This window comes from Vulpes vulpes, chromosome 3 (genome assembly GCF_048418805.1).
Source record: "Vulpes vulpes isolate BD-2025 chromosome 3, VulVul3, whole genome shotgun sequence".
NCBI classification, from domain to species: domain Eukaryota; kingdom Metazoa; phylum Chordata; class Mammalia; order Carnivora; family Canidae; genus Vulpes; species Vulpes vulpes.
In genome coordinates, this window is record NC_132782.1 from 15,871,188 (window position 1) to 15,896,125 (window position 24,938).

The window sequence follows — 24,938 nt, forward strand, 5'->3', positions numbered from 1 at the left end:
AGGCATCCTTAGCCAAAGAGGCTGTCTAGGGGTGAAGCTGAGAGGATGCTTTGAAACAAATATGAAAGCTATATTTACATTTAAATTAAAATGGAAACTTCTTATAGGTTAGAAAGGTGTGTGTAGTGCATCTGCTGAGGTCTATTGTTTATTCATGCTGTAAATCCTTTGAAATGTGTTAAAATGCTTCCCACTCATTATAAAGCTCCTGCCACCCCTGGATTATGACTTTGATGTCACCAATCCTGCTTCAAAGGGTTCTTTCTGGGCTATTAATCACAGTTTAGCCTCTGAAGATATCGCCAGAGAAAACATTTGGACATCTTTGTGCTAGACTTGCTAAAAAACTTTGAAATCTTGAGTGTCTTGCATATGCACAAATAAGAGCATTTCCCTTCATTGATAACTTTTTATTTTGCCACAGAATCAAATGACATCGTAGGTAAAAAAGCAAACAAATCTTCAAGCACTTAGTTTAGGAAGCTAAGGATGGGAGAGGAGATTAAGAGTAGGTGAGTGGTAAGGGGAGAAGAGAGTCTGAACAGGCCACTCAGCTCCTTCAAAGGTAAAAAGCATTGGGAATCAGCGTGGCCAAGACATGGAGGTTCAGAGGCGGGGGGGGGGGGGGGGGTTGCCTTATCATTTTTTCTCATCTTTCATTTGTTTTTTGACTGACCAGTGCTCACAGTAGCAAATTAGTAAGATTCCTTAGTGTTCTCTCACCTTCTTTTCACTGTTTTGAGACATGTTTGAACAGACTATTCATAGCAAATAATAATAATATTAATGCTATTAATAATCAATACTGGCTAACATGAATTGAGCACATGCCTTGAACAATCCCCATGTTGACAGTGCTAATCATGAATTACCCTCATTCAATGCCCATAACGACTCTCAGAATGAGACAATACTGTCTTCATGTTATAGACAAGGAAACTGGAAGCTCTGAGATGTTAACTAACTTGTCCACACCCCGGGCAAATGCAAAAACCCATCAGTCACCAGGACTCTGGCTGATGCCCATGCTCTCTGTGTCCTCTGGTTCACTGCATGGCAGGCTTTTTCCCTGTGTGCTGAGGGACCCATATACCAGATCTGCCAATCACTGTCTGTGTCCTAAACCTTCACAGTGGGGTTCTCTGTTGCCCAATTTCTCTTTTAAGAAAACTCCCAGCTTCTTTTTTCTTGCTTATTTATGTCTTTCAACGACTAACAGTGCTCTATTTGGAGACTTTTTTTTTTATGGTGGTAAAAACACGTAACATGAAACCTACCCTCCTAGCACATTGTTAAGTAAACAATACAATATTGTTCACCATATGCACATTGTTGTAGAGCAGACTCTGAACTTTTTCATCTTGCATTACGGAAACTCTATACCCATTGAACAGCAATGCCCCCCTTTCCCTGTCCCCACAGCCTCTGGCAACCAATATTCTAGTTTCTGCTTTTATGAGCTTATCTAAGACTGGCTTATTTCACTTAGCATAATGTCCCAAGTTCATCTATGTTGTCTCAAATGGCAGGACATCTGGCTGTATAATATTCCGTTGTACATATATACCGCGTTTTCTATATCCATTCATCCTTTGATGAATATTTAGTTTGTTCACTGCTTGGCTGTTGTAAATAGTGCTTTGATGAACATGGGAGGCAAACACCTCTTCATGATTCTGTTTCCAGTTGTTTTGGATAAATACCCAGAAGTGGAATTGTTGGATCACATGGTATTCTATTTTTAATTTTTTCAAGAATCTCCACACTGTTTTTTGTATTGGTTGTACCACTTTATATTCCCACCAGCAGTGAGAAGTTCCAGTTTCTCCATATCCTTGCCAACACTTGTTATTTTCTGTTGTTATTGTTGTTGTTTTATATAATGGCCATCCTAAACAGTATAAAATGATATCTTGTTGTGGTTTTGATATGCATTTCCCTGACACTTAGTGATGAGCATCTTTTAATAAAGTTTTTGGCCATTTTTATGTCATCTTTGGAGAAATGCCTATTCAAGTACTTTGCCCATTTTTATTTTTTTATTCTTTTTATATTAAAAATGTAATTAGGGGACCCCTGGGTATCAGCCGTTTAGTGCCTGCCTTCAAACCAGGGCGTGATCCTGGAGTCCTGGGATCGAGTCCCACATCAGGCTCCCTGCATGGAGCCTACTTCTCCCTCTGCCTATGTCTCTGCCTCTCTCTCTCTCTCTCTCTCTCTCTCTCTCTCTTTCTCTGTGTCTCATGAATAAATAAATAAAATCTTGAAAAAGAAATTTAAAATGTAATTAGTTATTTTGGAAAAGAAGCACGTGTGTGCACACACAGTGAGGAGGGGCAGAGGGAGAGAGAGAATCCCAAGCAGACTCCCCACTGAGCATGGAACCCAATGTGGGCCTTGATCACACAATTCTGAGATCATGACCTGATCTGAAATCAAGTGTCGGACATTGAACCAGCTGGGCCACCCAGGAACCCCTCCTTTGCCCAGTTTTAAATCCAGTTATGTTTTGTTTTATTTTATTTTATTTTATTTTATTTTATTTTATTTTATTTTATTTTATTTTAATTTTATTATTTATTTTATTTTTTGCTGTTGAGTTGTAGAAGTCTGTATAGATCTTGGAAATTAACCCCTTATATGCTCTGCAAATATTTTCTCCCATTCTGTAGGTTTCCTTTTCCCTTTGCTGATTGTTTCCTTTCCTGTGCAGAAGCTTATGGTTTGATGTAAAGCCTCTTGTCTATTTTTGCTTTTATTGCCTGTGCTTTTGATATCCTATCCAAGAAATCATTGCTAAGATCAGTGTCATGAAGCTCTCTCCCAATGTTTTTTCCTAGGAGTTTTATAGTTTCAGGTCTTACATTTAAATCTTTAATCCAATAGGAATTGAATGTTGTATAAGATAGGGTCCAGTTTCATTCTTTTGCATGCGGATATTGAGTTGTCCAAACACGATTTGTTGAAGAGACTACCCTTTCCCCATTATATAATCTTGACACCCATTTTAAGGATTACTTGACCATCTATGCATAGATTTATTTCTGGGCTCTATTCTGTTCCATAGGTCTATATGTTTGTTTTTATGCCAGTACCATAGTGTTTTGATTACTGTTGGTGATTAATACATTTTGAAATCAGGAAGTGTGAAGCTTTCAACTTTTCTTTTCCTTTTCTTTTTTTTTTTTTATTTTTTATTTTCCTTTTCAAGATTGTTTGGAACTTTGGGTACTTTGTGGTTCCAGATGAATTTTAGGGTTTTTTATATTTCTGCAAAAATGCCATTAGGATCTTGATGGGGATTATATTGAATCTATAGATCCTTGTGGGTAGCATGGACATTTTAACAGTATTAGATCTTTCAATCCATAAACACAGTAAAGGGTAGCAGAGTGTGCCACCCTAAAATATGCCACTTTGGCATAAAGATTATTTTGAGCTGGAGGTAATTGAGAAGAATATATAAGAAAAGCTCTCTGCTTTCCCTTTGTTTACATAAAAGCAAGACATAAATTTGTAGAAGTATCCCTCCACCCCTGTCTACCAGGAAGGACAGAAGTTAATCACCAGAGAAAACTCTAGACCCTTGTCTGCCCAGAGATAGCACCAGAGGAATCTGTATAACAAAATTTTACTAACTAGTCCTTACCTTCCATTAGCTTCCTCATATATTTACCTTTCCATAATTTACTGCTCCTAGAAATTCAAACATCTTTTGTCACTTACCAAGAAATTTATTATTGTTTTGTTAAGATGCTTTGTGAGCCCAAGTCTAACCACCCCTTGAGTTACTTATCACCAAGTACTCCTGTATGTGTGTGTGATGCATTAATAAACTGCTGTTTGCTTTTCTCTTGTTAATCTGTCTTCTGTCAATCTAATTTGCAGAGCCCCAGGAAATGAACATGAGATGAGTAGAGGAAAAAGATTCTTTTCCCTCCCAAGAACAAAATACCTCTCCATTTATTTGTGTGCCTTCTTTAATTTCTTTCAGGAATATTTTGTAGTTTTCATAGCACAAGTCTTTTGCTTCCTTGGTTAAGTTTATTTCTAAGTATTTTATTCTTTTTGATGCTATTATAAGTAGGATTTTCTTAGTTTCCTTTTCAAATTTTCATTGTTAGTGCATAGAAATGCAACTGATTTTTCTATGCTGATTTTATATCTTACAAATTTGCTGAATTGACTTACTAGTTTTAGCAGGGTTTTTTGTAGGATTTTTAGGTTTATTTTTAATATACAAGATCATACCACCTATGAACAGAGATCGTTTTACTTCTTTCTTTACAATTTGGGTGTCTTTTATTTCTTTTTCTTGCCTAACTGCTTGAGCTAGGACTGCTAGTTGAATAGAAGTGGTAAGAGTGAGCGTCCTTGCTCTGATCCTGATCTTAGAGGAAAAAGCTTTCAATCATTCCTGTTGAGTTGTTAGCTGTGGACTTTTTATATGTCCTTTTTATGTATGGCAATTTTCTTCTTTTGCTAGTTTATTGAGTGAATTGGAGAGTTTTTTATTGTTTCTGTTTTGCTTATGAAACTAATATAAATTCAATTTATATTATAAATTATAATTTGTTTATATCATTAAAGTTTCAAAGTCTAAATTCTTCCAAATTTTTCATATTCAGAGCAGATTATTTGGAAAATTAATAAAAATGCAAAAACATAAAGACAAAAATTGCTCATAATACTATTCCTTAACTTTTCCTTCACTTTAACTTTTTTGTCTTTTTTGCTCAGGTAATTTGGCCCAAACAAGAGCCAGGATAACAGCAGCCTCAAGATCTTTGCCTCCACATTTCAGTACTGGGAGAACCAAGGTGAGTAGCAGGTTTGTACTCAAAATAATGTGGACTGTGGGGTGCTTGCTCCTGCCTTTGGGATAATCCTAGGGTAGACAACTTTAGTTTATCTAGCCCACTGATTGGGTAATCTGGTAAAGAGATGAAGGCATTTAGGAAATCAGCAGTTAGGAAATTTGAAATAAAAACAGTGTCATGGAATTCTTAAAGTACTGTGTCAGGGGAGAAAACTTTTCCTCTACTCTCTTAACTTCAGTTCTTGCGGGTACTGAATTAAACTCAACCTGAAAGTTTAACAGGAGAAAAAACAAATTTTAATTATGTGCATTATTAGGAACTCTCTCAAAAAAGTAACTCAAAGAGGTAATTAGAATTTGAGGCTTATATGCCATCTTAATAGGGGATGAATGGGGCAAGAGGAGGGAGAGATGGGCACTTGTGGGAGAACAGATGACTTTTGGGAAAAACAAATGGTCCCTTAGGAGAATAGATGGGAAGTATGATGGTTCTGTGACAGTGTCTGGTTAGGCAGTTTCTTATCCCAGTGTTCATTTCTCATCTGTGGTGGTAGCAGTCAGTCTTCCATAACAGGTTGTGAAACTGCCAGGGAGGAGATTTATGACAGTTGGATTATTTTGAGAGGCCCTGTTTTTAGCCAGATAAGGAGAGTTCAGGAAAAGCCTCTTCTTGAAACTGTTGATTTTCAGATGTCTTCAGCTCAAAATAATACCTATGCCAGTGTGGTATATTCTGGACCCCTTCATTTATGAGTCTCAGAAAGACAACTTAAGATGCAGAACAATGACACTTGCACATAAAGCCTCTCTAGGAAGAGATAAAGCCCTTTTCCTAGAGGCCATCACCAACCTACAGAGGAGGCTAACAGGGACCAAAATGGAGTTAGCAGAAAGGAAAGAAACCAAACCATTTCCTGTTATTCTGTTTTGCTCTCTGAAAAATGAGAGGTGTACTTCTCTGTGCAAAGGGAATGTTAGAAAGGTTAATAAATATCCCACCGTAAAATATTTTTAACTTATATCCTTTGAGCTAACGTTTAGCAAGGATCTCAAGGATTGGCTGGCTAATGCTCTCTGTATATACTAACACCAAAACCCAGTTATCTAAAAGGTGAAGCTGTAATAAAATAAATAGATCATATCTCTGAATTTTCATATATTTTATTTACATTAAATATTAAATTATTTAATAAAGAATAATAAATTCAGCCACAGAGAATACTATTGAATATTATCTCGAAGTTGATACAAACATACATATTCAAATTTTCTTTGAGAATGAAAGACTTACCTATGCGTAATAAGACTTAGATCATTTTTGTTAGCAATAATTTTTATACCCACATTGCTATTATAACCACATGTATTATTCTACTTTTCTACTTTTCAGTCTTGTGAATTCGTGGCAAGATATTAGCACTATATAACATGGTTTATACAGATCCCTAGAAGAAATTTACATCAGAATTTTAGTGGTTCTAAGAGCCTCTTGATACTATTACATGTAAAAAAATTTAGTTGATTCTTAATTATTCATGCAATCATGTTCTATAAAGTTGCTGTGAATACTGAGTCAACAAACACTGCAGCATTGCTCCTAGGGGAAATATGTGGTTAGGTTCCTGAAAGCCTCTGCTCGCAACATTGTTGTCAATCAATTAGTGCACAATCTTGTTTGATGTGTTTTTCTATTTAAAAGCACATCAGCACATTATTTAATGTATATTTCTTACAAATAATTATATGCAGTATTTCTTTGTATAAAACAATATTTTATTTTTTAGAAGATTTATTTATTTATTTTAGAAAGAGAGAGAACTAAAGCAAGAGCAAATGTGAAAATGGAGGCAGCAAAGGGAGAGGAAGAAAATCTCAAACAGATTCCCAGCTGAGCATGGTGCCCAGCACAAGTCTCAATCTCAGGACCCTGGGATTGTGACCTGAGCCAAAACCAAGAGTTGGACACTTAACAGACTGAGCCACCCATGACCCCCTAAAATAATATTTTAATTGCAGTATTTGTGTCATTGAATCCAAAGCCAACAGCACTATAACTCATGCCCAAATGAAGTTTGTCTTCAACATACAGGTATGTTTCCCAAGAGGTATTTAATAGCTTTCTTGCACTTAGGAACACTAGACAACACTCCAGCACTATGCTTAGGGGCTCTTTTTAAACAGTGAAATCACTAACCAAAAGTACAAAAATGCAAAGCACATGGCACTTAAATAAACCTGGATTATAGCATGAGAGCTAAAACAGAAAGGTGGAATGTCACCTTGTTCAACCTGAGCTAGAAACAGGTATATTGGGTAATCAGTTTTCACCACTCTGTATGTGTGTAAATCATCATGAAAGCACTGCAGGAACTGATTTGGGGTTTAAAAATAAATATTAGAAAGTAGGCACATTAACAAATACAGAATCCACAAATAATGAGGATCAACTGTCTGTGTTTTTTGGAGTCATTGGCTCCCACTAGATTCTAAAAGAGATCATGACACAAAAAGATTAAAGACTCCTGGGTAATATTCTCATCAGGCCACATTACCATCCTTTCCTCAATTTGCTATTGTGGCTGTTGGATTCTGCAAGGACCCCGTTCCCCTGCCTTCCACACAGAATACCGGCACAGTTACCTTTCTCTCTACACTGCATACTGTTCAGGCCTTGTGTGACAAGTGTGCCCTCTAGTATGTGGCATATATTTACATCATCATAATAATGTATATAAATGAGATGAAAATGACTAGTGATTTGTTTTCATTTGGAAGAGAGATGAGTTGAAAGTTCTAGTTGAGGCATCAGAAAATAAGTGTAACAGTAATAAAAACACTCCAGCAGTTTTTCTCTGCCTTATCCGAGGTAAAAGAACACAAGTGATCTTATAGGAAGCTGACCTCCAACACATTCAGCACCACCACATTCAGATGATGTCAATGCCAGTCTTGCTTTTCCATTCAGCTTTGAAGGCTTTGAGAGGAGTGATGCTATATAGGGGTTTTTTTCCTTAAGGGGTGGATGGATTACTTGATAGCATAAAAATTCTTGACAAGAGATGATGTCAAGAAGATAAATAATAAGCACTTTTGAGGTTTTAGAATCCAAATAGTGGGTACTTACTGAGACCAGGAACAAAAATCTTTCCATTTTTCATTGTTGAAATCTCGGTGATTTTTAAGACTTCTTGGAATCTATGTCTTTATCCTAGAGTAAATTTAGTTGACAGATAAGGCAAGTATTTTTAATAATACCATGCATTTAGATTGATTTTATAAGTTATATCAAATCACATAGAAAGGCAGTATATATAATGTTTAAGAAGTAAGGTTTTGGAATCAGACAGAACTGGATTTAGATGTAGGCATGGCCAATTACTAGCTAAAAGACCCTGGAAATTTTCCCTAAAATCTCTTGAGCCTTAACCTCTTTGTATGTACCATAGGAATAATAATAGTACTTAACTCATAGGGTCATTTTAAGACTTCACTGGCATAATATAGGCAGAGTGGTTCCTACAGTGATTTTTACTTTGGAACAATGGATGCTTTATTACTCGTGTTTTGGTAACCATCTAAAACTCCATGTGTGGAGTCCATACATATAGTGAAGCTTGCTCATTTCCTGTGAACTTGGAGTTTATATTATAATTTGTAAAGCTTACTCAGGACTACTTTGAACACTAACCAGCACCTCTCATAAGAAATTGGGTAGGACATTTGTCATGTAGGCAGAAAGCAACCTTGCTCAGCTCCAATTGACTTATATTGTTATATAAATTGAAATTGGAAGAGAAAGGATACTGGGTTAGACAGTCAGTGGTTGGATCTAGAATATTGGTTTTACTAATCATCCTGAAATTGGTTTCATTGAAAGTATTTTCTTGGGCAGCCTGGGTGGCTCGGCGGTTTAGCACCACCTTAGGCCCAGGGCCTGATTCTGGAGACCCGGGATCGAGTCCCACGTCGGGTTTGCTGCATGGAGCCTGCTTCTCCCTCTGCCTATGTCTCTGCCCCTCTCTCTCTCTCTCTCTCTCTCTCTCTGTCTCTAATGAATAAATAAATAAAATCTTTAAAAAAAAAAAAAAGAAAGTATTTTCTCTGCCAATAAGTTAAAAAAATCTTGCTGTGTTGCATGGGTGCTAGTACTTGCCATCTGCCATTGAAGAAAACCCTGCATCATTGACGTTCATCACTAAACTAAAACTAAATCAAGCATGGTAATCATGGAAGGGAAACTGATATACTTCTTACATGTGTGCAAGGCAGTAGCTTTTAACCAGTTTTCTTAATAAGGAAGACAGGTTTTGAGAAGCAAACAGTCCAAGTCCACACAGGTTAGTTAAGTTGAACGGCCAGGATTTGAACCAGGTGTGTCCAGTTCCGAAACTCTGTGTTCTATAGCATATATCTCTAAGCCCAGGAAAGCTTTTCTAGTGTATTTTCCCCTATCTGTGGGAAAACTGTTTCTTGTGAATTCCCCATCTTTGGGAAGGACTAAATGCTAGCTGGTATCCCTAATGAAATCTACTTTCTGGATTCTTTCTGAAAAAAATTTTTTTTAAAGTAAATGAAGCTACTTTTAACTAAATTAGCACAGGATGACAGACTTTTAAATCAGACAACAACCTACATTTATGTTTTGGTTTGAATTTTTTTGGAGTTTCTTAGAGTTCATAGTAGACCTAGTGCAGACAGAGGTGAGGTTTGTGCCTAGTCTCCTAGTTTGAAGGACCAAGAGATTCAACTTCTGGTATATCCCTTATCCAAAATTTCCTCTTTCAGATCTATTCCATGCTCAGGAGAACTTTGTGACTATACAAGAAGTCCTTGGCCAACACAAAACATTTCCGAACTCCTAAATTAGAAAATACCTCAATAGCATGTTATTTATTCTTTAAAATGTAGTACTAAATATGTAGGTGATAAACTGTGGACAAGCGTTAGCACTTCCAGGCTGTATGTAATGGCAAATAGGTTTTTACTTACTTTCCCAGAGTTACTCTGTATGTGAGTAGGACAGAACTTGGTCATGCTGGGTGGTTAGATAGGGGAGCCCACCAGCCTTATAACTTTTAGAGTGCAAATTAGTGCTTCATTCTGTATTTTTCCAGTTTGCTGCAGAGGACAGGTACTGATCTTGAAAACAATATTTATTGTACCTTTTAAATTATGTCCCATCCATCAAGGATTTTCTGATCACTAAACTGTTAAATTCTCAAATGCTAAGAGCCTATTGTATATTCTGAGGGGAGTTAACAGGTGAATTCTAATAGAAAAATATGGATGAGTTTTTAAGCTGTCCTTTTTACTGTGCCCTAGAGCCCACTGAGTCCTTTGAATAAAAAGGGAGGGAAATGAGGGAGGAAAAGCAAGATTCAAAGTAAGATAGGATTCTTCAGAGGGGATCCCAGAATAAAAGGAAGTTATAAGGAAGTGGTGGAGAAATTTCCAAGTTTAGACTCTGTGTGTGTTTATATGAAGGTCAGATTGAGGGGAAAGAAAGTAAGGAGAAAAAGTTCAAGAAAACGTAGAATTTACAATTCAACAGAAGGCAGAGCCTAGCAAGATCCTCTCTCCTGCAGTTCTGATTTGCTGGCCCCAAACCTCAGCAGCTCCATCCTCCAAACAGGGATGAGATGGGGGAAGAGGACCTTCAGTGGGTCCTCGCAGATGCCCATAGAAAGAATGCAATACAATCTCTTCAGGTGTGGTGGGTGTGTAGTGTTGGTTTTCCCCTTTTCTATATTAGAAAAGCCTTCCTGCTCAACACCTAGCTTTCATGTCCTCCTTTCTCATTAAAAAAAAATATAAAGTTAAAACCTACAGGCTGTACCATAACTTTAGCTGCATGCAAATAAACTGATGGCTTTGGGAATGCATCCAACATGCAGCCTAGAAAAGGAAGCTGCACTGCCCCCTGATATCACTTCATGCAGAGATAGCCTCATATTCCTGCTCACTATTTGGGTTGCTTTTCTGGCTATTGAAAACTTAGCTCCCTGTTTATTCCCTTTCTTAAACTGTTTTCTTTAAGCCAATTGAAGCATTTCCTTCCATTTTGCACAGTCTCCTAAATAGCCCTTGAGGTAGGGCCTCATTATTTGCCCCTCATGCCCTCAACCCTTCTAGCACCCACTTTGCACTTTTGTTGAACAAGGCTGCAGACATCCTCACCCCATGGGGAGGTGGCCGCCTGGACAGCAATTCACCAAGCAGAACACACTTGCTGACAGCAGCATCTTCCAGTTTAAACATTCCTGCTTCATACTCTTGCCACCTGTTCAGAGCAGATGGGAAGCTGCCATGGCAGAGGCTGGTGCTAAAATGCCACTTGTGCACTCTGTAAACCAAATAGCTTGTATGTGCAGGAGCAGGGTTTTTATTGTTAAGGTATGATAACAAAGCAGGTTGTTTCCTACATTTGTTTTCATTCATAAATTTCTTCTAGTCAGCCTAGGTAGTTGAGATAGATGATTGGGAACATGTGTATCTCAAGCTCTGGTCTACAGTGACCATGTGGGAACTGTGGGGAGTGGGTGGAGTAGCAGCAGGGTTTGATGGCAGGAAGGTAACTGGAACCCATCTAATTCCCTGAGGTCCAACATGGGCTTTGGGCCCATGTCTTTATAATCATCCAGCTTCATGGGTGGTTGCCCAGTTTTCTTTTAAAAAACTATTTGGGGAAAAAAAACTATTTGGGGGCACCTGGGTCACTCAGTGATTAAGCCTCTGGCTCTGCCTTTGCTCCTGTTATCATCCCAGGGTCCTGGGATCCAGTTCTGCATCAGGCTCTGGAGGGAGTCTGCTTCTCCCTCTGCCTATGTATCTGCCTCTCTCTGTGTCTCCTGTGAATAAATAAATCTTAAAAAAAAAAAAAGAAAGAAAGAATAAAATTGGTTTCATGTGACATTATTGGAGAACTTAACAGGGGACCATTAGAACATCAAAAGATATAGAAATAATAGTGATAGGTACTTACACCAAGATCATATGGTACTTTGCAGAGTGTGGTTATTCTCAAGTGAGTAGAACAGCACAAATTCTATTTTTCTTGTATATGTCTTAAAACTTCTCCTGTAGTATTTACTGTCATGTTCAAAACATCAAGGTCCCTCAGGTATTGAACCAAACAGATTTTGGAAAAGCCAGAAAATGTCTATATCCTTAAACTACTTCCCTCTGCCTCTACTCTAGGTGGACACTCTGGAGGTGATACGGCATCCAGAAGAAACTACCAACATGAAGAGGCAGACCATGGCTTCTTACTTCAGGGTATGGAGTCTTTTTAATCTCTATTCTGCCTATTTCTAAAAAGGACTCCCAATCCTCCATATAAGAGGCTCAAATATGGTGGAATTATTGAAGAGCAAAGCACAAGAGTCAGTTAAGAAAGGTAGGAGTGAAGGGAACCTACCTCTCTGTTCTCTGATTTCAGGAAGATCAGATGAAATCCCAGGTGTCTACAGAGAGGACCCTCTCTGTCACTGACACATAGCTTTGTCCATTCAGTGTGTTGATTCTATTAGCATCTGACCCACTTCTTGGCCTTAAAGCTACTGGAACCAGCTGCTTTCCCAGCATATTTACTGAAAAATAAAGTATTTAATAAAATTCCAGAAGGTGGCTTATTAATTTCAGATCCTGAGGGAATGCGTCTTAGTTTTGACTTTATTTTTCTGGATCAAATTGACCCAGACCCAGTTATTTCCCATCTCTGCTGCCCCAAATCTTGATATTTCATCTAGTAAAATGATTCCTTTGAGTAAAAACATTGTGCCTAGAAAGGCTCTGCTTAGATGCACATTATACCAATTCACATAGATTTATCTTCACAGTATAAAGCACTAGGGTTAGAAACCCTTTGAGATCATGAACCACTGGGAGCTAAGGTCTAGGCAGCTTTGTGGTAGAGAAACTATTAGGCTACAGATGAGATTACTGATCTCAGGTTGTAAGGTGGAGTTGCAATTGGAAGGGGCTCAGTAGGGATGGGAAGCCAGGTGGTCATGAGCTGGGGTTGCACCATGGGTGGAAGGCTCCATGGAAAGCTGGCAGGTTCAAGAAGGACCCAAAGCCAAGAAGTCTGATCTAGTCAGCTGTACTTCAGAAATAAACTAAAATTGGGCTCTGAGGGTATGAATTGGGCCCAGAGGCCTTTGAGTCCAGTATTCCATCCATGCAGTGATTCTTGCCACAGCTTCTCTGACAGGTGGACAGTCAGCTCCTGCTTCATCACTCTCATGGTTGGACATTTCTAATTGTCATTTATTTCTTATCTTGAGATTTACCCTAGTCCTCTCCTCTTTAGTAGCTGTATCTTCCTAGTGTCTTGAGGGGGCAGTGTGTCCCATGAGATTTAGAGACTCTGAAGAACTGTGTGATATCATCTTCCAGATCCTAGAATCCTTCTTTCAGAAGAAGCCACCTTTACCTTATGATTTTTTCAGAAATGTATCCATGACAATCAGCTTGGTGTCCCCCAAATGTTAATTCTGAGAAAAAGAATGCATTGACAAGCCAGGTAATACCATTTTGGGTCAGTGGTTATGAAATAATGGGACTGATTTCTTGTGTGGCTTGTAATTGCCCCTGAAGCTGTGTCTAAAAGAGAAACTCCAAAAGTGGATGCCCCTGAGGAGCAGCTGAGGCTATTCCCACACAAGCAGGGCTCTGCTTTTCCATGTGCCCTCTTGCTGTGAGAGCCCCCTGCAAGTCATTCTAAAGATATGGGTTGATCTTCACTATAATCAACTTCTCTCCAATTGTCTTGTTTTCTTTGCCCTTTTTCTATCTGTTTCTTCTTTTTCTTCTGCTTCATTACCAGTGCTATCAGTAAGATTTGCTTAGACTTTCTGGTTATTCTTGGGCTGAAGAAGCAACTGACCCCTTTCCTAGTAGCTAGACATTTTATTTTATTTTTTAAAGATTTTATTTATTCATTCATGAGAGACAGAGAGAGAGACATAGGCAGAGGGAGAAGCGGGCTCCCTGCAGGGAGCCTGATGTGGGACTCTATCCTGGGACCCTGAATCATGCCCTGAGCCAAAGACAGACGCTCAACCGCTGAGCCACATAGGTGTCCCAGTTAGACATTTTAAATTACAGGCACAGTTTATGGAATACTACCTTAGACTCCTAGAGACAAGCTAGTTCTGGCGATAGAGTTACTGGGTAACCTAAGCATGTCCTTAGCTAAGTTTCTGCCATAAGGATATTGCTTGGCACTAGGTGATATTTATTTATTTGTTTGTTTATGATTCATCTATTTGTTTTCTTTCTTTATTTTTAAATATTTATTTATTTGAGAGAGAAAATGAGAGCACACATGACCTGGGAGGAGTGGTTGAGGGAGAGGGAAAGGGAGAGAATCTCAAGCAGATTCCCTGCTGAGAGAGGAGCTCAAAGCAGGGTTCAGTCGGATGATCCTGAGATCGTGACCTGAGCCAAAATCACGAGTTGAATGCCTAACTAACTTAGCCACCTAGACACCCCTCATCTATTCATTTTAGAGAGAGAGTGTTAGTATATGAGCAGAAGAGAGGGTCAGAGTGAGAGAATCTCAAGCAGAACTCCCCCCTCCCCGCCACCAAGCTGAGCAGGGACCCCGACAAAAGGCTCAATCCCATCACCCCAAGATCATGACCTGAGCTGAAATCAAGAGTCAAACACTCAGCCAGCTGAGCCACCCAGGCACCCTGGTACTAGGTGATGTTTAAAGAATGCTTTTGAATCCATAGGCAGCTATAAGTATTCATAAGAACCTATATTATCACCCTGTATTACTGGCTTCTTTTTTGGCCTCAAAAAGGTCTGTGAGTTGTTTATAAGCCAACAAACTGCTCTAGAGGCCCCTGTAGGCATCTCTTGTAATTATCTATTATGTTTGTGGTAACCTCATTTCATGTGTATTTTTTCCCCTGATAGTACTCTCTGATGGATCTGCTCTCCAAAATGGTGGTTGGACAGCCCCACTTTGTGCGCTGCATTAAACCCAATGATGACCGAGAGGCCTTGAAGTTCTCCCGAGAGAGTGTGCTGGCCCAGCTCCGTTCCACAGGGATCCTGGAGACAGTCAGCATCCGCAGGCAGGGGTATTCGCACCGCATCCTCTTTGAAGAATTTGTGAAAAGGTCAGGTGGCATCTTGGGAAATACATTATGTTAAATATAGCTGTGCTGTGGCTGTCCTGGTCCCCTGGGATTGTTCCTCCTGCATGTTTGCCTCCTAACATGTAATTGGCTGGTTACCAGCTACCATTTACTTGCTTAAATGTTTGCATTTTTATTGTGCTTCAACTAAATTGCAGTGCTCTGGAGGACAGAGTAAGCACCCTTCTTATCGCTTAAAAAAAATAAAAACGTCCATAGGTATTTATATATTGTATATATCCTTGGATTTCAGAATTTTCAGATATTTAATTGATATTGAATGATGAAAGTGTTCCTCCATAAGTGGATCAAGAGTCTAGTGGGTGTGAATACACCCAGGCACCCAATCCTTAGGCTAAAAAAATGGCATGATACAAAAGCATAGCTGATATTTGCAAAGCACCTAGAATGCCCTAGGTGTATAATCTCATTTGATTCATAGAACAGTCCTGTAAGCTATACTCTATTATTATTCTCATCTTATAGATGAGGAAATTGAGGTGCAGAAAGAAACGTAAGTGACTTTCCCAAGGTCCCATGCTAGTGAATGGTAGAGCAGACATTTGAACCTAGAAGTCTCCATCATACACTTTTATCTCCTCAGTTCATTGCAGTCAACCAATGTCTATTGAAATAAATTGTTTTGGAGCTTTTTAGACCTAGAAATTGACTTTACCTAGGACTGAAAATCTGTTCCTTTTTATACAGTGGCCATAGAGATGCACTGTGTATCATGTGATTACAGGTAGAATTTTTACAAAATTTTCTGTGAGAAAATAGAGGGCAATGTTAACAAAAAGCCACCTGTGAGATGCATTGCTATCTGAGGATGTCCAGAGAGGAAAATTAAAACCCACTATAAAATCTGCACCCCGTCAGTTTTCTTTTTACCTCCTTTCTGAAACTTATGCCCAAGGTCATTTTTCCAACTTTTTCTCTGGAAGAATGAATTCTAATACAGTATCTTGCTTCATCAAATCTTCCAAATGCCACTACCTTCCATGGAAAAGAAAGGGCAAAAAAATTTCCTTGCAGTGAGAGTTTTTAAATTAAAAATAACAAAATGGCTTTTAAAAAGGAAGTGTCTTTGAGCTCCTTTTTCCTCTTAAATTTGGAGGTGGAACAAGAAAAAAAAAGACTATTTTAGCACATGAATGTGACTAGTCAAGTATTTTTAGCCACTGAGTGTGAAATACATAAAAATATTTAAGAAAACAGGTCAAATGCTAAACAGATTGGCACTTCTTTGTTCGTAATCAGAAAGCCATTAGGCAAGTATGAACAAGAATTTCAAAATGTCAGTAAATCTGAAGGTATCAAAGATTTCTGAGCCAGCAAGTTAATTGGTATTTTGATCCTTTTGAGCAATTTAACAACAAAATGGATGAGTTAGCAGTTTTCTTCCTTGATGTTATTCAACAAATAGGTGCACTTCTTATCTTCCTATTGGGGAGTGCTGTTTTGTAAACTCTTAGCGGAAATATGCAGACAAGACAATCAAAGGCAGGGGAGTCATTCAGGGTTTATCTGGTAGAGGTAAATAAAAGATAAAGACTTGTTTTATGTTACTCTTTACCTTTTTGTATTTTTTGGCATTTGGGACTGAATCCTGAAAGACAGTGTTTGGGGCATTATGTTGTAGAGTTCCTGAGTGGGAAAGTATTTCCCCAAGTCACCCAAATCTGCCACTTGGCCAAACCTAAACTGCTTCCTCACTCTATCATTTTTAAATTTTTTGGCAAAATGACTTGGAAGTGCCCTTCCTATTTTCCATTTATGGAGCCTTGTGGGAGAGAGGTTGTTCCCAACACCTTCTCATCAGTGAGCCAGGTGAGTTGGCAGTATTTATCTCTTCGCAGATAGGTATGAAAGAAGTCACCTGGCAGTGCTAGGCAGGTAGCTGAAACCTCCTGAAGTCATACTGTTGAGGGACATCACAGAAAATGACTGAATATCAGTTGGCTTCATGGTCACTGGGCTCTGAAGTATAGGCAGCAGAAAGTCTCTACTGGGGTGAACATAGGACAGTGTGTGTTTGTATGTGTTCTGGCAAATGTCTATAAAATAGGGACTGCACATTCAATTCAAAGTCTTATAATTTGTTTATTAAATTATTGCAGTTTAATAGTGCAATTTTGTAATGAGATCAGAGTTCTGATCTGCTTTTGGATATAGTATTTGGCAAGTAACTTGACATTTCTGTAAAATATATTTCCTTGTCTGCATGAAAAGGTAGGAATACACAGAACCCACATCCTGAATATTTTCATGGATTACATACAGATTCCTTGGCCTTAGTAGGCTTTAAGTCTTCCAGAAAGGCTCACTTCCCCCAGTCAAGATCATAGGGGGGAGAACTGTATCTCCCAGGACCCAATTCATAATAGCTATTAAATCAATATCTGTTAAACAGAGTAACATTCACTCTCCTGACTCAGGACTTCACAGTTTTGCACCTCATGATGTAGGGAATTTCCACTTTAAGAAGATTACTTATCTTTCATGTGGAATTTTATATACTGTAATCCTAGGACTATTTGAGATCTCTGTAATGTACATAACACCTTAAATTTTCTTTAAGATCTTCCCTTTCAATAGTTTACTATTTCTCATTATTCTCTTCCTATGTTTTCCCTTTGTAATTAAAATGAAATCACTGAAGTATTCTAAACTTGTGGAAGTCCCTGGCAGTGGCAGAAATATACAGTGACATAGAAGAATTTGAGTCTAAATGTGTGGTTTAATGGAATAGATATTAGTTTTTCATAATCATTGAGGGTGGAGGTGATCCTCTCAGCAGATGCAGAAGCAAACATTCATTATTTCCAACAAACCGTGCTGTTATTCAAAGTATTTTTTATTTGGAGCTTCCTTCAGAACTAAGCACACAATTATTTTATTTGACTTCTGGGAACACCCAGTGTGACCACCTTTTCTATTAGACTTGGCTCTCAATCTTAGCTGTTTCTGAAAATTAACACACGTACATGACAAAAATTTACCAACTTTGAGGCTTTTATTTATTTATTTTTATTGGAGTTTAATTTGCCAACATACAGCATAAATACCCAGTGCTCATCCCATCAAGTGCCCCCCTCAGTGCCCATCACCCAGTCACCCCCACCCCCTGCCCAACTTTGAGGCTTTTAAATGGAAGTTCAGATATAGATTCTAATAACAAGTCCTTGAAATGTTTGTGGCAAAGAGAGCCTTCTTAGAAATGTAATGTCCCAAGGAATTGGAGAATGAGTAATCTTTAAAAGGAACCCCAGGGCAGCCCGGGTGGCTCAGCGGTTTAGCACCGCCTTCGGCCCAGGGCCTGATTCTGGAGACCCTGGATAGAGTCCCACATCGGGCTCCCTGCATGGAGCCTGCTTCTCCCTCTGCCTGTGTCTCTGCCTCTCTCTCTCTCTGTGTCTCTTATGAATGAATGAATAAATAAAATCTTAAAAAAATAAAGGAACCACATTTATTAGGACCTTTATATTAGTTCTGGTGTGACTTTTTTGTGAATGAGTTACCTGATTTTATAACCTCCTTCCAAGTAGTACCAGAATCTCTAGCAGCTACAGAAAAGCCTTGTGAATGCCAAGGATTATGGACACAATTGTTTTTGAACATTTGTGAAGAATCAAAGTGCCCTCATGAGAACTGTCTTCTAAAAAGTCATATATATACCTCTGCCTTTATGTATGTTTCCATACCTCTAGTAGAATGCCTGGCACAGAATAGGTGCTCAAACCTTCATCCCCTTTAACAAAAGTGCTTTATTCCTGTTGCTTTTTTTTATTTACCACTTTTATTTATTTATACTCTAAGGAAAAAAAACACACAAAACTCCTCATTGAGGGCATCACCAGAGATGATGAATTGACTTCCTTGGATACTAGAGCAATCCTTTGAGACCCAGATGTTTTGCCAGTGGATGGTCTGGAGTGAGTTTAGAAATCCAGACATTTTTTACTCAGTCACTTCTGGTGTCGTGCTTGGTATATAATGTGTGTTCCAAGGTGTATGTTTAGTGTTTCCCAAATGAGGGAATGTATCAGTCAGGAATGCATTTGACTGTGAATAACAAACATTTTCAGTGCTTGAACCAGGGTTTCTCATTCTCAGCACTGCTGACATTTTGGATCAGATAATTCTTTGTTGTGGAAGACTATGTCTGTGCCTGGTAAAAAGTATAATGTATAATAGCATCCCTGGCTCCTACCTATTAGGATGCCAATAACCTCACCCCCCACCCGCAGTCATGACAGTAAAAACAATGCCTCCAGATATTGCCAAATGTCCTCTGGGGGGCCAAATTGCCCAAATTGAAAACCAGTGGCAAATAGATTTGTTTGTTAGTTTCTCACAAAAAGAAATTAAGAGGTAAGCTATTTTTAATATTAGTTCAGGTGTTCAGTGATGTCACTAAGGACCTGAATATACCTTCTGACCTCCTTCCATTCCTTTTTACAATCTTTACTTATGTGGGTTGGCTTATAGTCTCATGGTCACAAGGGGCTGCTGCCTTTCTAGATCATGTCTATATTCAAAGGGAGAAAGGGGCAAGATGAATGATGAAGCCAGCTCTATTTGCCCCACCCTTTATTGGGAAAGAAAACATTTTCCCAGAAGCCATTTCACATTTCTTTGGCTTAAACAGAGACACGTAATCATTCCTAGCTACAGAGAGGGACTTAGAAAGTAGGGAACATGACTGGGGCTGGGAACATTCTCACCCAACAGAAAACTACTGATCTTTTAGCTAGGAAGAAGTGAGAATGGAAGTGAAAGAGATGTTAACTATGCTTATCACAGAAAAGAAATCTCTTGTTTATTAATTGAATGAGGGGAGGGAGTGACTGAATAACCAAGAGGCTAAGTGAATTTGAATAAATACTTCCAGTTCCCTACAATTCTTTGCTACTCAGCTGCTTCTTCAAGATTGTAGTTTAAGAATTAGCAAATACAGAAGTGCCTGAGTAAAAACAGTCAAGAAAGATATTCAGAACCCGTTAATTCCATTGCCATGGAAAGGGTATATTTGCAGTTTTGAGCCTGCAACAAATTCTTTTAGTTCTTGCAAAATGAACTGAATATCATCAGTTACCACTGTGAAAACTTCATCTGAAGACAGGGTCCCTGACATTCCCTTGAAGAGACCCAAGGTTAGCACTGGCTCATAGGACAGGAATTGAGAGAAAAACCAACTCACAGAAGAATCCACACATCTCCAGAGAGGCTAAAATCCAAGTTTCAGTTTTCAAAGAATAAAGCTTATACTTTTTTCTTTGAGTGCTGAGAAAGCACAAATCCTCCAGGAGCTAGGATGGTGATACCAAGCCTTGTCTCTCACAGGACATTCCTGGATTTCCTTTGTTTTTACCTGTAACTACATACGTGAGAGCCTGACATAAAATAGATCCTAATGTGCCATTCAGATAAACTGGTAGATTTGCAGCAAAGTGAACAGAATCCTTAATTCCCTACAAATTGATTTGCATGCTAGTGAGGGACACATTATGAGAGAATGTGTAGGAAGATAATGACGAGCTTCAACATTGTGAGTAAACATATTACATGCTTATGTGAACAGTCTCTGCATTTATCTTCTAAGGGCAGCAGTAGAGTGGTGGCATTCTCTGGGAGGGGTCTCGAACAACTGCTGTCCTTGTATACTATCATTCCTGCCCATTGTTCTTTGTTTAATTGAGGGAATGAGTTGGCCACCCCTCCCCAATTGTATGTGTTCATGCCTTTTCTGTAGGTGAGATCTTGGATGACTTCTTTCTCTTAATTCTAACATTACCATTTTTATAATCTTCTTAGTGCACTAAACAAAAAAATAAAAGAAAACTTTAAAATTGCCTTTTGCAGTATCATTGAAAGACTCTAAGAGTACCTCTAGGAGGTAGCCTGGTCCAACTTTCCATTTCATAGATGAGAAAGCTGAGGCTAGAGAAGTGAAGCAGCTCTCCCAAGGTCCCACCTCTAGGAGTCTCTATGACCTCCTCTCTCTATTCTTAGGGAGCAGAATGGGCTCACATTGGCTTTGCCTAGGCTGTGAATTCTTATCAACTTGCCTAAGGCTATAGATGATTCAAAATCTCAAAACCCATTCTTTCAAGGTCCTGCCTTTCTCACAGAGCACACATTGCTGACAGCTGTCTTTCACTAGTCAAGTATCGGAAAAATCATTTCTGTAGTTGATAGCTCTGCAAATTCAGCCTGAAATTTATAGTGGTGGTTTGAGAAGTTGAAACAAGAGGTAATATCAATCACACTGTTCTCCAATGTACTGAGTGGAGACAGTTATGATAATAATAGGCTGTCTTTCCTGATTTTTCTAATTCAGCACTGTGGGCAGACTCATGAGCTAATTCAGTTATAGGAAACAACCCAGGAGGACATAGGAACACAGTGGGCAATGGCTATGCTGTGGCAACAGTGCAGGAAGAAATAGCAAAGGAAACCAAGAAGAAAGATGTTCCAGAGGTGTTAGACATTATCGATGCAGTTGAGAAGACTGCCAGTCTGGAGCCTTGGGATTGTCTGCCCAGCTTACTCTGAAAATCAGTGGCTGAATTAAAACTCTGTTTCCCTGCTTAGAGGTTCCTTAAAACAATTTAGTAGGACTACATTATGCTAGATAATGATAATGATGGAGCAGCAAAAACAAACAAGAATAAGGACAAGAATGAATGAAAAGGAGAGAAAGCAGAAGACAAGAAAGGTGAATGTGAGGAAACCTAGCACAGAGATGACAAATGACCACCATGTCTCTTCAGCCCCAGCTGCAGACTTGGCTCCTCAGCCAAGGCATATTGCCTTCATGCCCAGATGCGGCCCTGGAATTACCCTAACATGGTGCCCTAGGAAACCACTGCCCGCAGTTGACCTCATACCCATTCTAGCATGTTCTGTTCAATTTAAATATCTGCCCATCCCAGAGCACCATGGACTGGGAAAAATTAATAATTTTTCTTACTGTAAAATAGACTAATCAGTATAAAATTTAGCTTTCTATTACAAATTAATTAATGAATAAACTCAGCCTCAATCTTGAATTCTTAGTGTCTTTTTTTTTTTAAGACAGTCCTCATTTAAAGCTTAGGAGGAGACTGCAGCAGCATGTGAAACATTTATTAAGCACCTACAGCTGAGTGCTGTAGTAATATTGAATTAGAAGGAATTTATAGTCTCAGGACTTCTGCAATCTAATACCACAGATCAGTCTGACTTCTTACTCTAAGACCCAAATTTAGGAGTCTTCCTAAAAATTACTTTTTTTTTTTTTTTTTTTGTAGCAGATGGTAGCCAGCTGTTCTGTCTTTACTAAAGGCCAAACACGAAGGAAAAATTAAAATAAAGGGGCTTATGGTAAATATAAGAAAGAACTTAAAAATCTAAATCTGGATTTTCATACACACTAAAGGGAAATGGGCAATTGTGGGTAATTATCAAATTATCCAAGCCAGAATAGCTCAGTTCCCTCCATTATCGACCTAAGAGAAAATTCTTTATATGGGTTGAATTGTTCAGATAATTGTCCTGTATTTTGGATATCTGAGTAGACAATCTGGGTGGTCACTAATGTTGATGGAGGGTCCCTCAAGGAATATTTTTTTCAAGGAATATTTTTAAATAGGAAAAGGATTGATACTTTTTGCTGCCTAATTGGGGATATATCCACTTAGATGCAAGCAATAGTGATCAAATTAGTAGATACATGATTCTTTGACCAGGATATAGGCAAATTGTAATTAAACCATAATAATTTTTATTTATGTTTGAAATTAACTTTCAATTGCAAAAACAAAGTGTGAATAACTTTTCCTGTAAAATTTTTAAATACTACATATAAGACTAAAGTCTTTTTTTCTGCATCCCAAATTCCATTTCCCAGTATTCTGCTTGCATCGTGGCTCTTCCTGGTAGTTACTATTATTCTTTCAGTAGTGTTAGCCTCTCAGAATACACACATACCTGTATACACACACAGAGGGGAAAGAAAGAGAAAGATCAAGAAAGGGAAAGAACCCTACATTTTTGGTCAACTTGAATCACGTATTTTATACCATTTGGCAATTTCCTTTTCTATTTTAACAGTATGTATTAGGGATAAATCTATGTTCTTTCGTAGCTCCAATGCGTTTTTTAAAAGATTTTATTTATTTATTCATGAGAAACCCAGAGAGAGAGGCAGAGACGTAGGCAGAGGGAGAAGCAGACTCCCTGCACAGAGCCTGATCCAGGACTTGATCCCAGGACCCCCGGATCACAACCTGAGTCAAAGGCAGATGCTCAACCACTGAGCTACCCAATGCATTCATTTTTAACTCCATTATTAAAATTGGTAATGTTCATGTACCCATTCTTCTATTGGTGGATATTGATATTGTGTCCAGTTGTTTGCCAGCAATGCTCAAATTATCTTACATATTAAACCTGTGTGAGGATTTCTTTAGGGTGGATTTTGCAATTAATTGACTTTCAGGGGATCATGATGTGCTCCAGAAAGTCATTTATTCCTAACAAAGAGAAAAGATGATGAAGAGACATGGGAGCCAGTTTCTTTCCTCAGATGGATTGTGTAACTGTAGGCAAGTCACTTCACTTCCCTGGGATTCTGCTTCTCTAATAAATTAATGGTTCTTCAACTTTCTCATGTATGATAATCTCCAGAGGCCTTGTTAAAACACATATTGCTGAGCCCTACCTGCAGAATTTTTGGTTAGTAGGGAGCTGTGTGTTCAGGTTTCCAGGTAATACTGATACTGCTGATCAGGAGACTAATCTGAGAGCCATTGTTCAAGTATGTTGAGGAGACTATCCTGTGAAAGAGATCATAGTTGAAATTCTATGAGCCCCAAACAGACTATATAGGGAAATTTTAAGTCCTGCATTTTACTCAGGTGTAATAACCGAAGACTTGCACTACAGTAACAGTATAGTATTGATGATACATATCAGTTTTATATTTTTAAATTAAAATTCAGCCAACATAAAGCACATACTTAGATTCAGATGTAGTGTTTATTGATTTATCAGTTGTGTATAACATCTAGTGCTCATCACATCACATGCCTTCCTTAATGCCCATCACTCAATTATCCTATCCTCCCACCTACCTCCCCTCCTCAACCCTCAGTTTGTTTCCTATAGTTAAGAGTTTCTCTTGGTTTTTATCCCTCTCTGATGACTTTCTATTGTTTTTACTCCCCTCTCTTATGATCTTCTGTGCTGTTTCTGATATTCCATATGAGTGAAATCATATGATAATTATCTTTCTCTGATTGACTTATTTCACTCAGCATAATATCCTCCATTTCCAACCACATTGATATAAATGGTATTTGTCGTTTCAGATGGCTGAGTAATGTTCCAGTGTGTGTGTGTGTGTGTGTGTGTGTGTGTGTGTGTGTGTGTATCTCACATTTTCTTTGTCCATTCATCTGTGGATGGACATCTCGACTCTTTCCACAGTTTGGTTATTGTGGACATTGCTGCTATGAACATTTGGAGTGCAGGTGTCCCTTTGGATCACCATATTTGTATCTTTGGGGTAAATACCTAGTAGTGCAATTGCTGGGTCACAGAGTAGCTCTATTTTTAACTTCCTATGGAACTTCCATACCGTTTTCCAGAGTGGCTGCACCAGCTTGCATTCCCACCAAGAGTGTAAGAGGGTTCTCCTTTTTCCACATCCTCGTCAACATTTGTTATTTCCTGTCTTGAACAAATCGGCTCCTTTCTCTATTTGAGTCAATTATCATGTTCCTCCCAAGTCAGCAGTTCTCAAACCCTATGGTGCCTCAAAATTACCATAGAAGCTTATGAAAATATAGATTCCTGATTCCCAACTGTAAAGATTCTGATTCTGTGTCTGGATATGACCTGGAATCCACATCTTTTATGAAATCTCTCAGTAGATCTGATGCCGGTGGTCTGACATAGTTTAAGAGACTAATGGTAATGGG

General features: G+C 38.6%; 1 protein-coding gene across 3 annotated transcripts in view; it reads left to right on the top strand.

Annotated features, from left to right (window-relative positions):
* MYO3B (myosin IIIB) overlaps positions 1-24,938 on the top strand; it is a 431,205-nt gene that overhangs the window by 253,762 nt on the left and 152,505 nt on the right. For all 3 annotated transcript variants that reach the window (XM_072751897.1, XM_072751898.1, XM_072751899.1), the window contains 3 exons: positions 4,741-4,820; positions 12,017-12,094; positions 14,747-14,952. In XM_072751897.1, the coding sequence (XP_072607998.1) occupies positions 4,741-4,820; positions 12,017-12,094; positions 14,747-14,952 (364 nt within the window). The remainder of the gene's footprint in view (positions 1-4,740; positions 4,821-12,016; positions 12,095-14,746; positions 14,953-24,938) is intronic.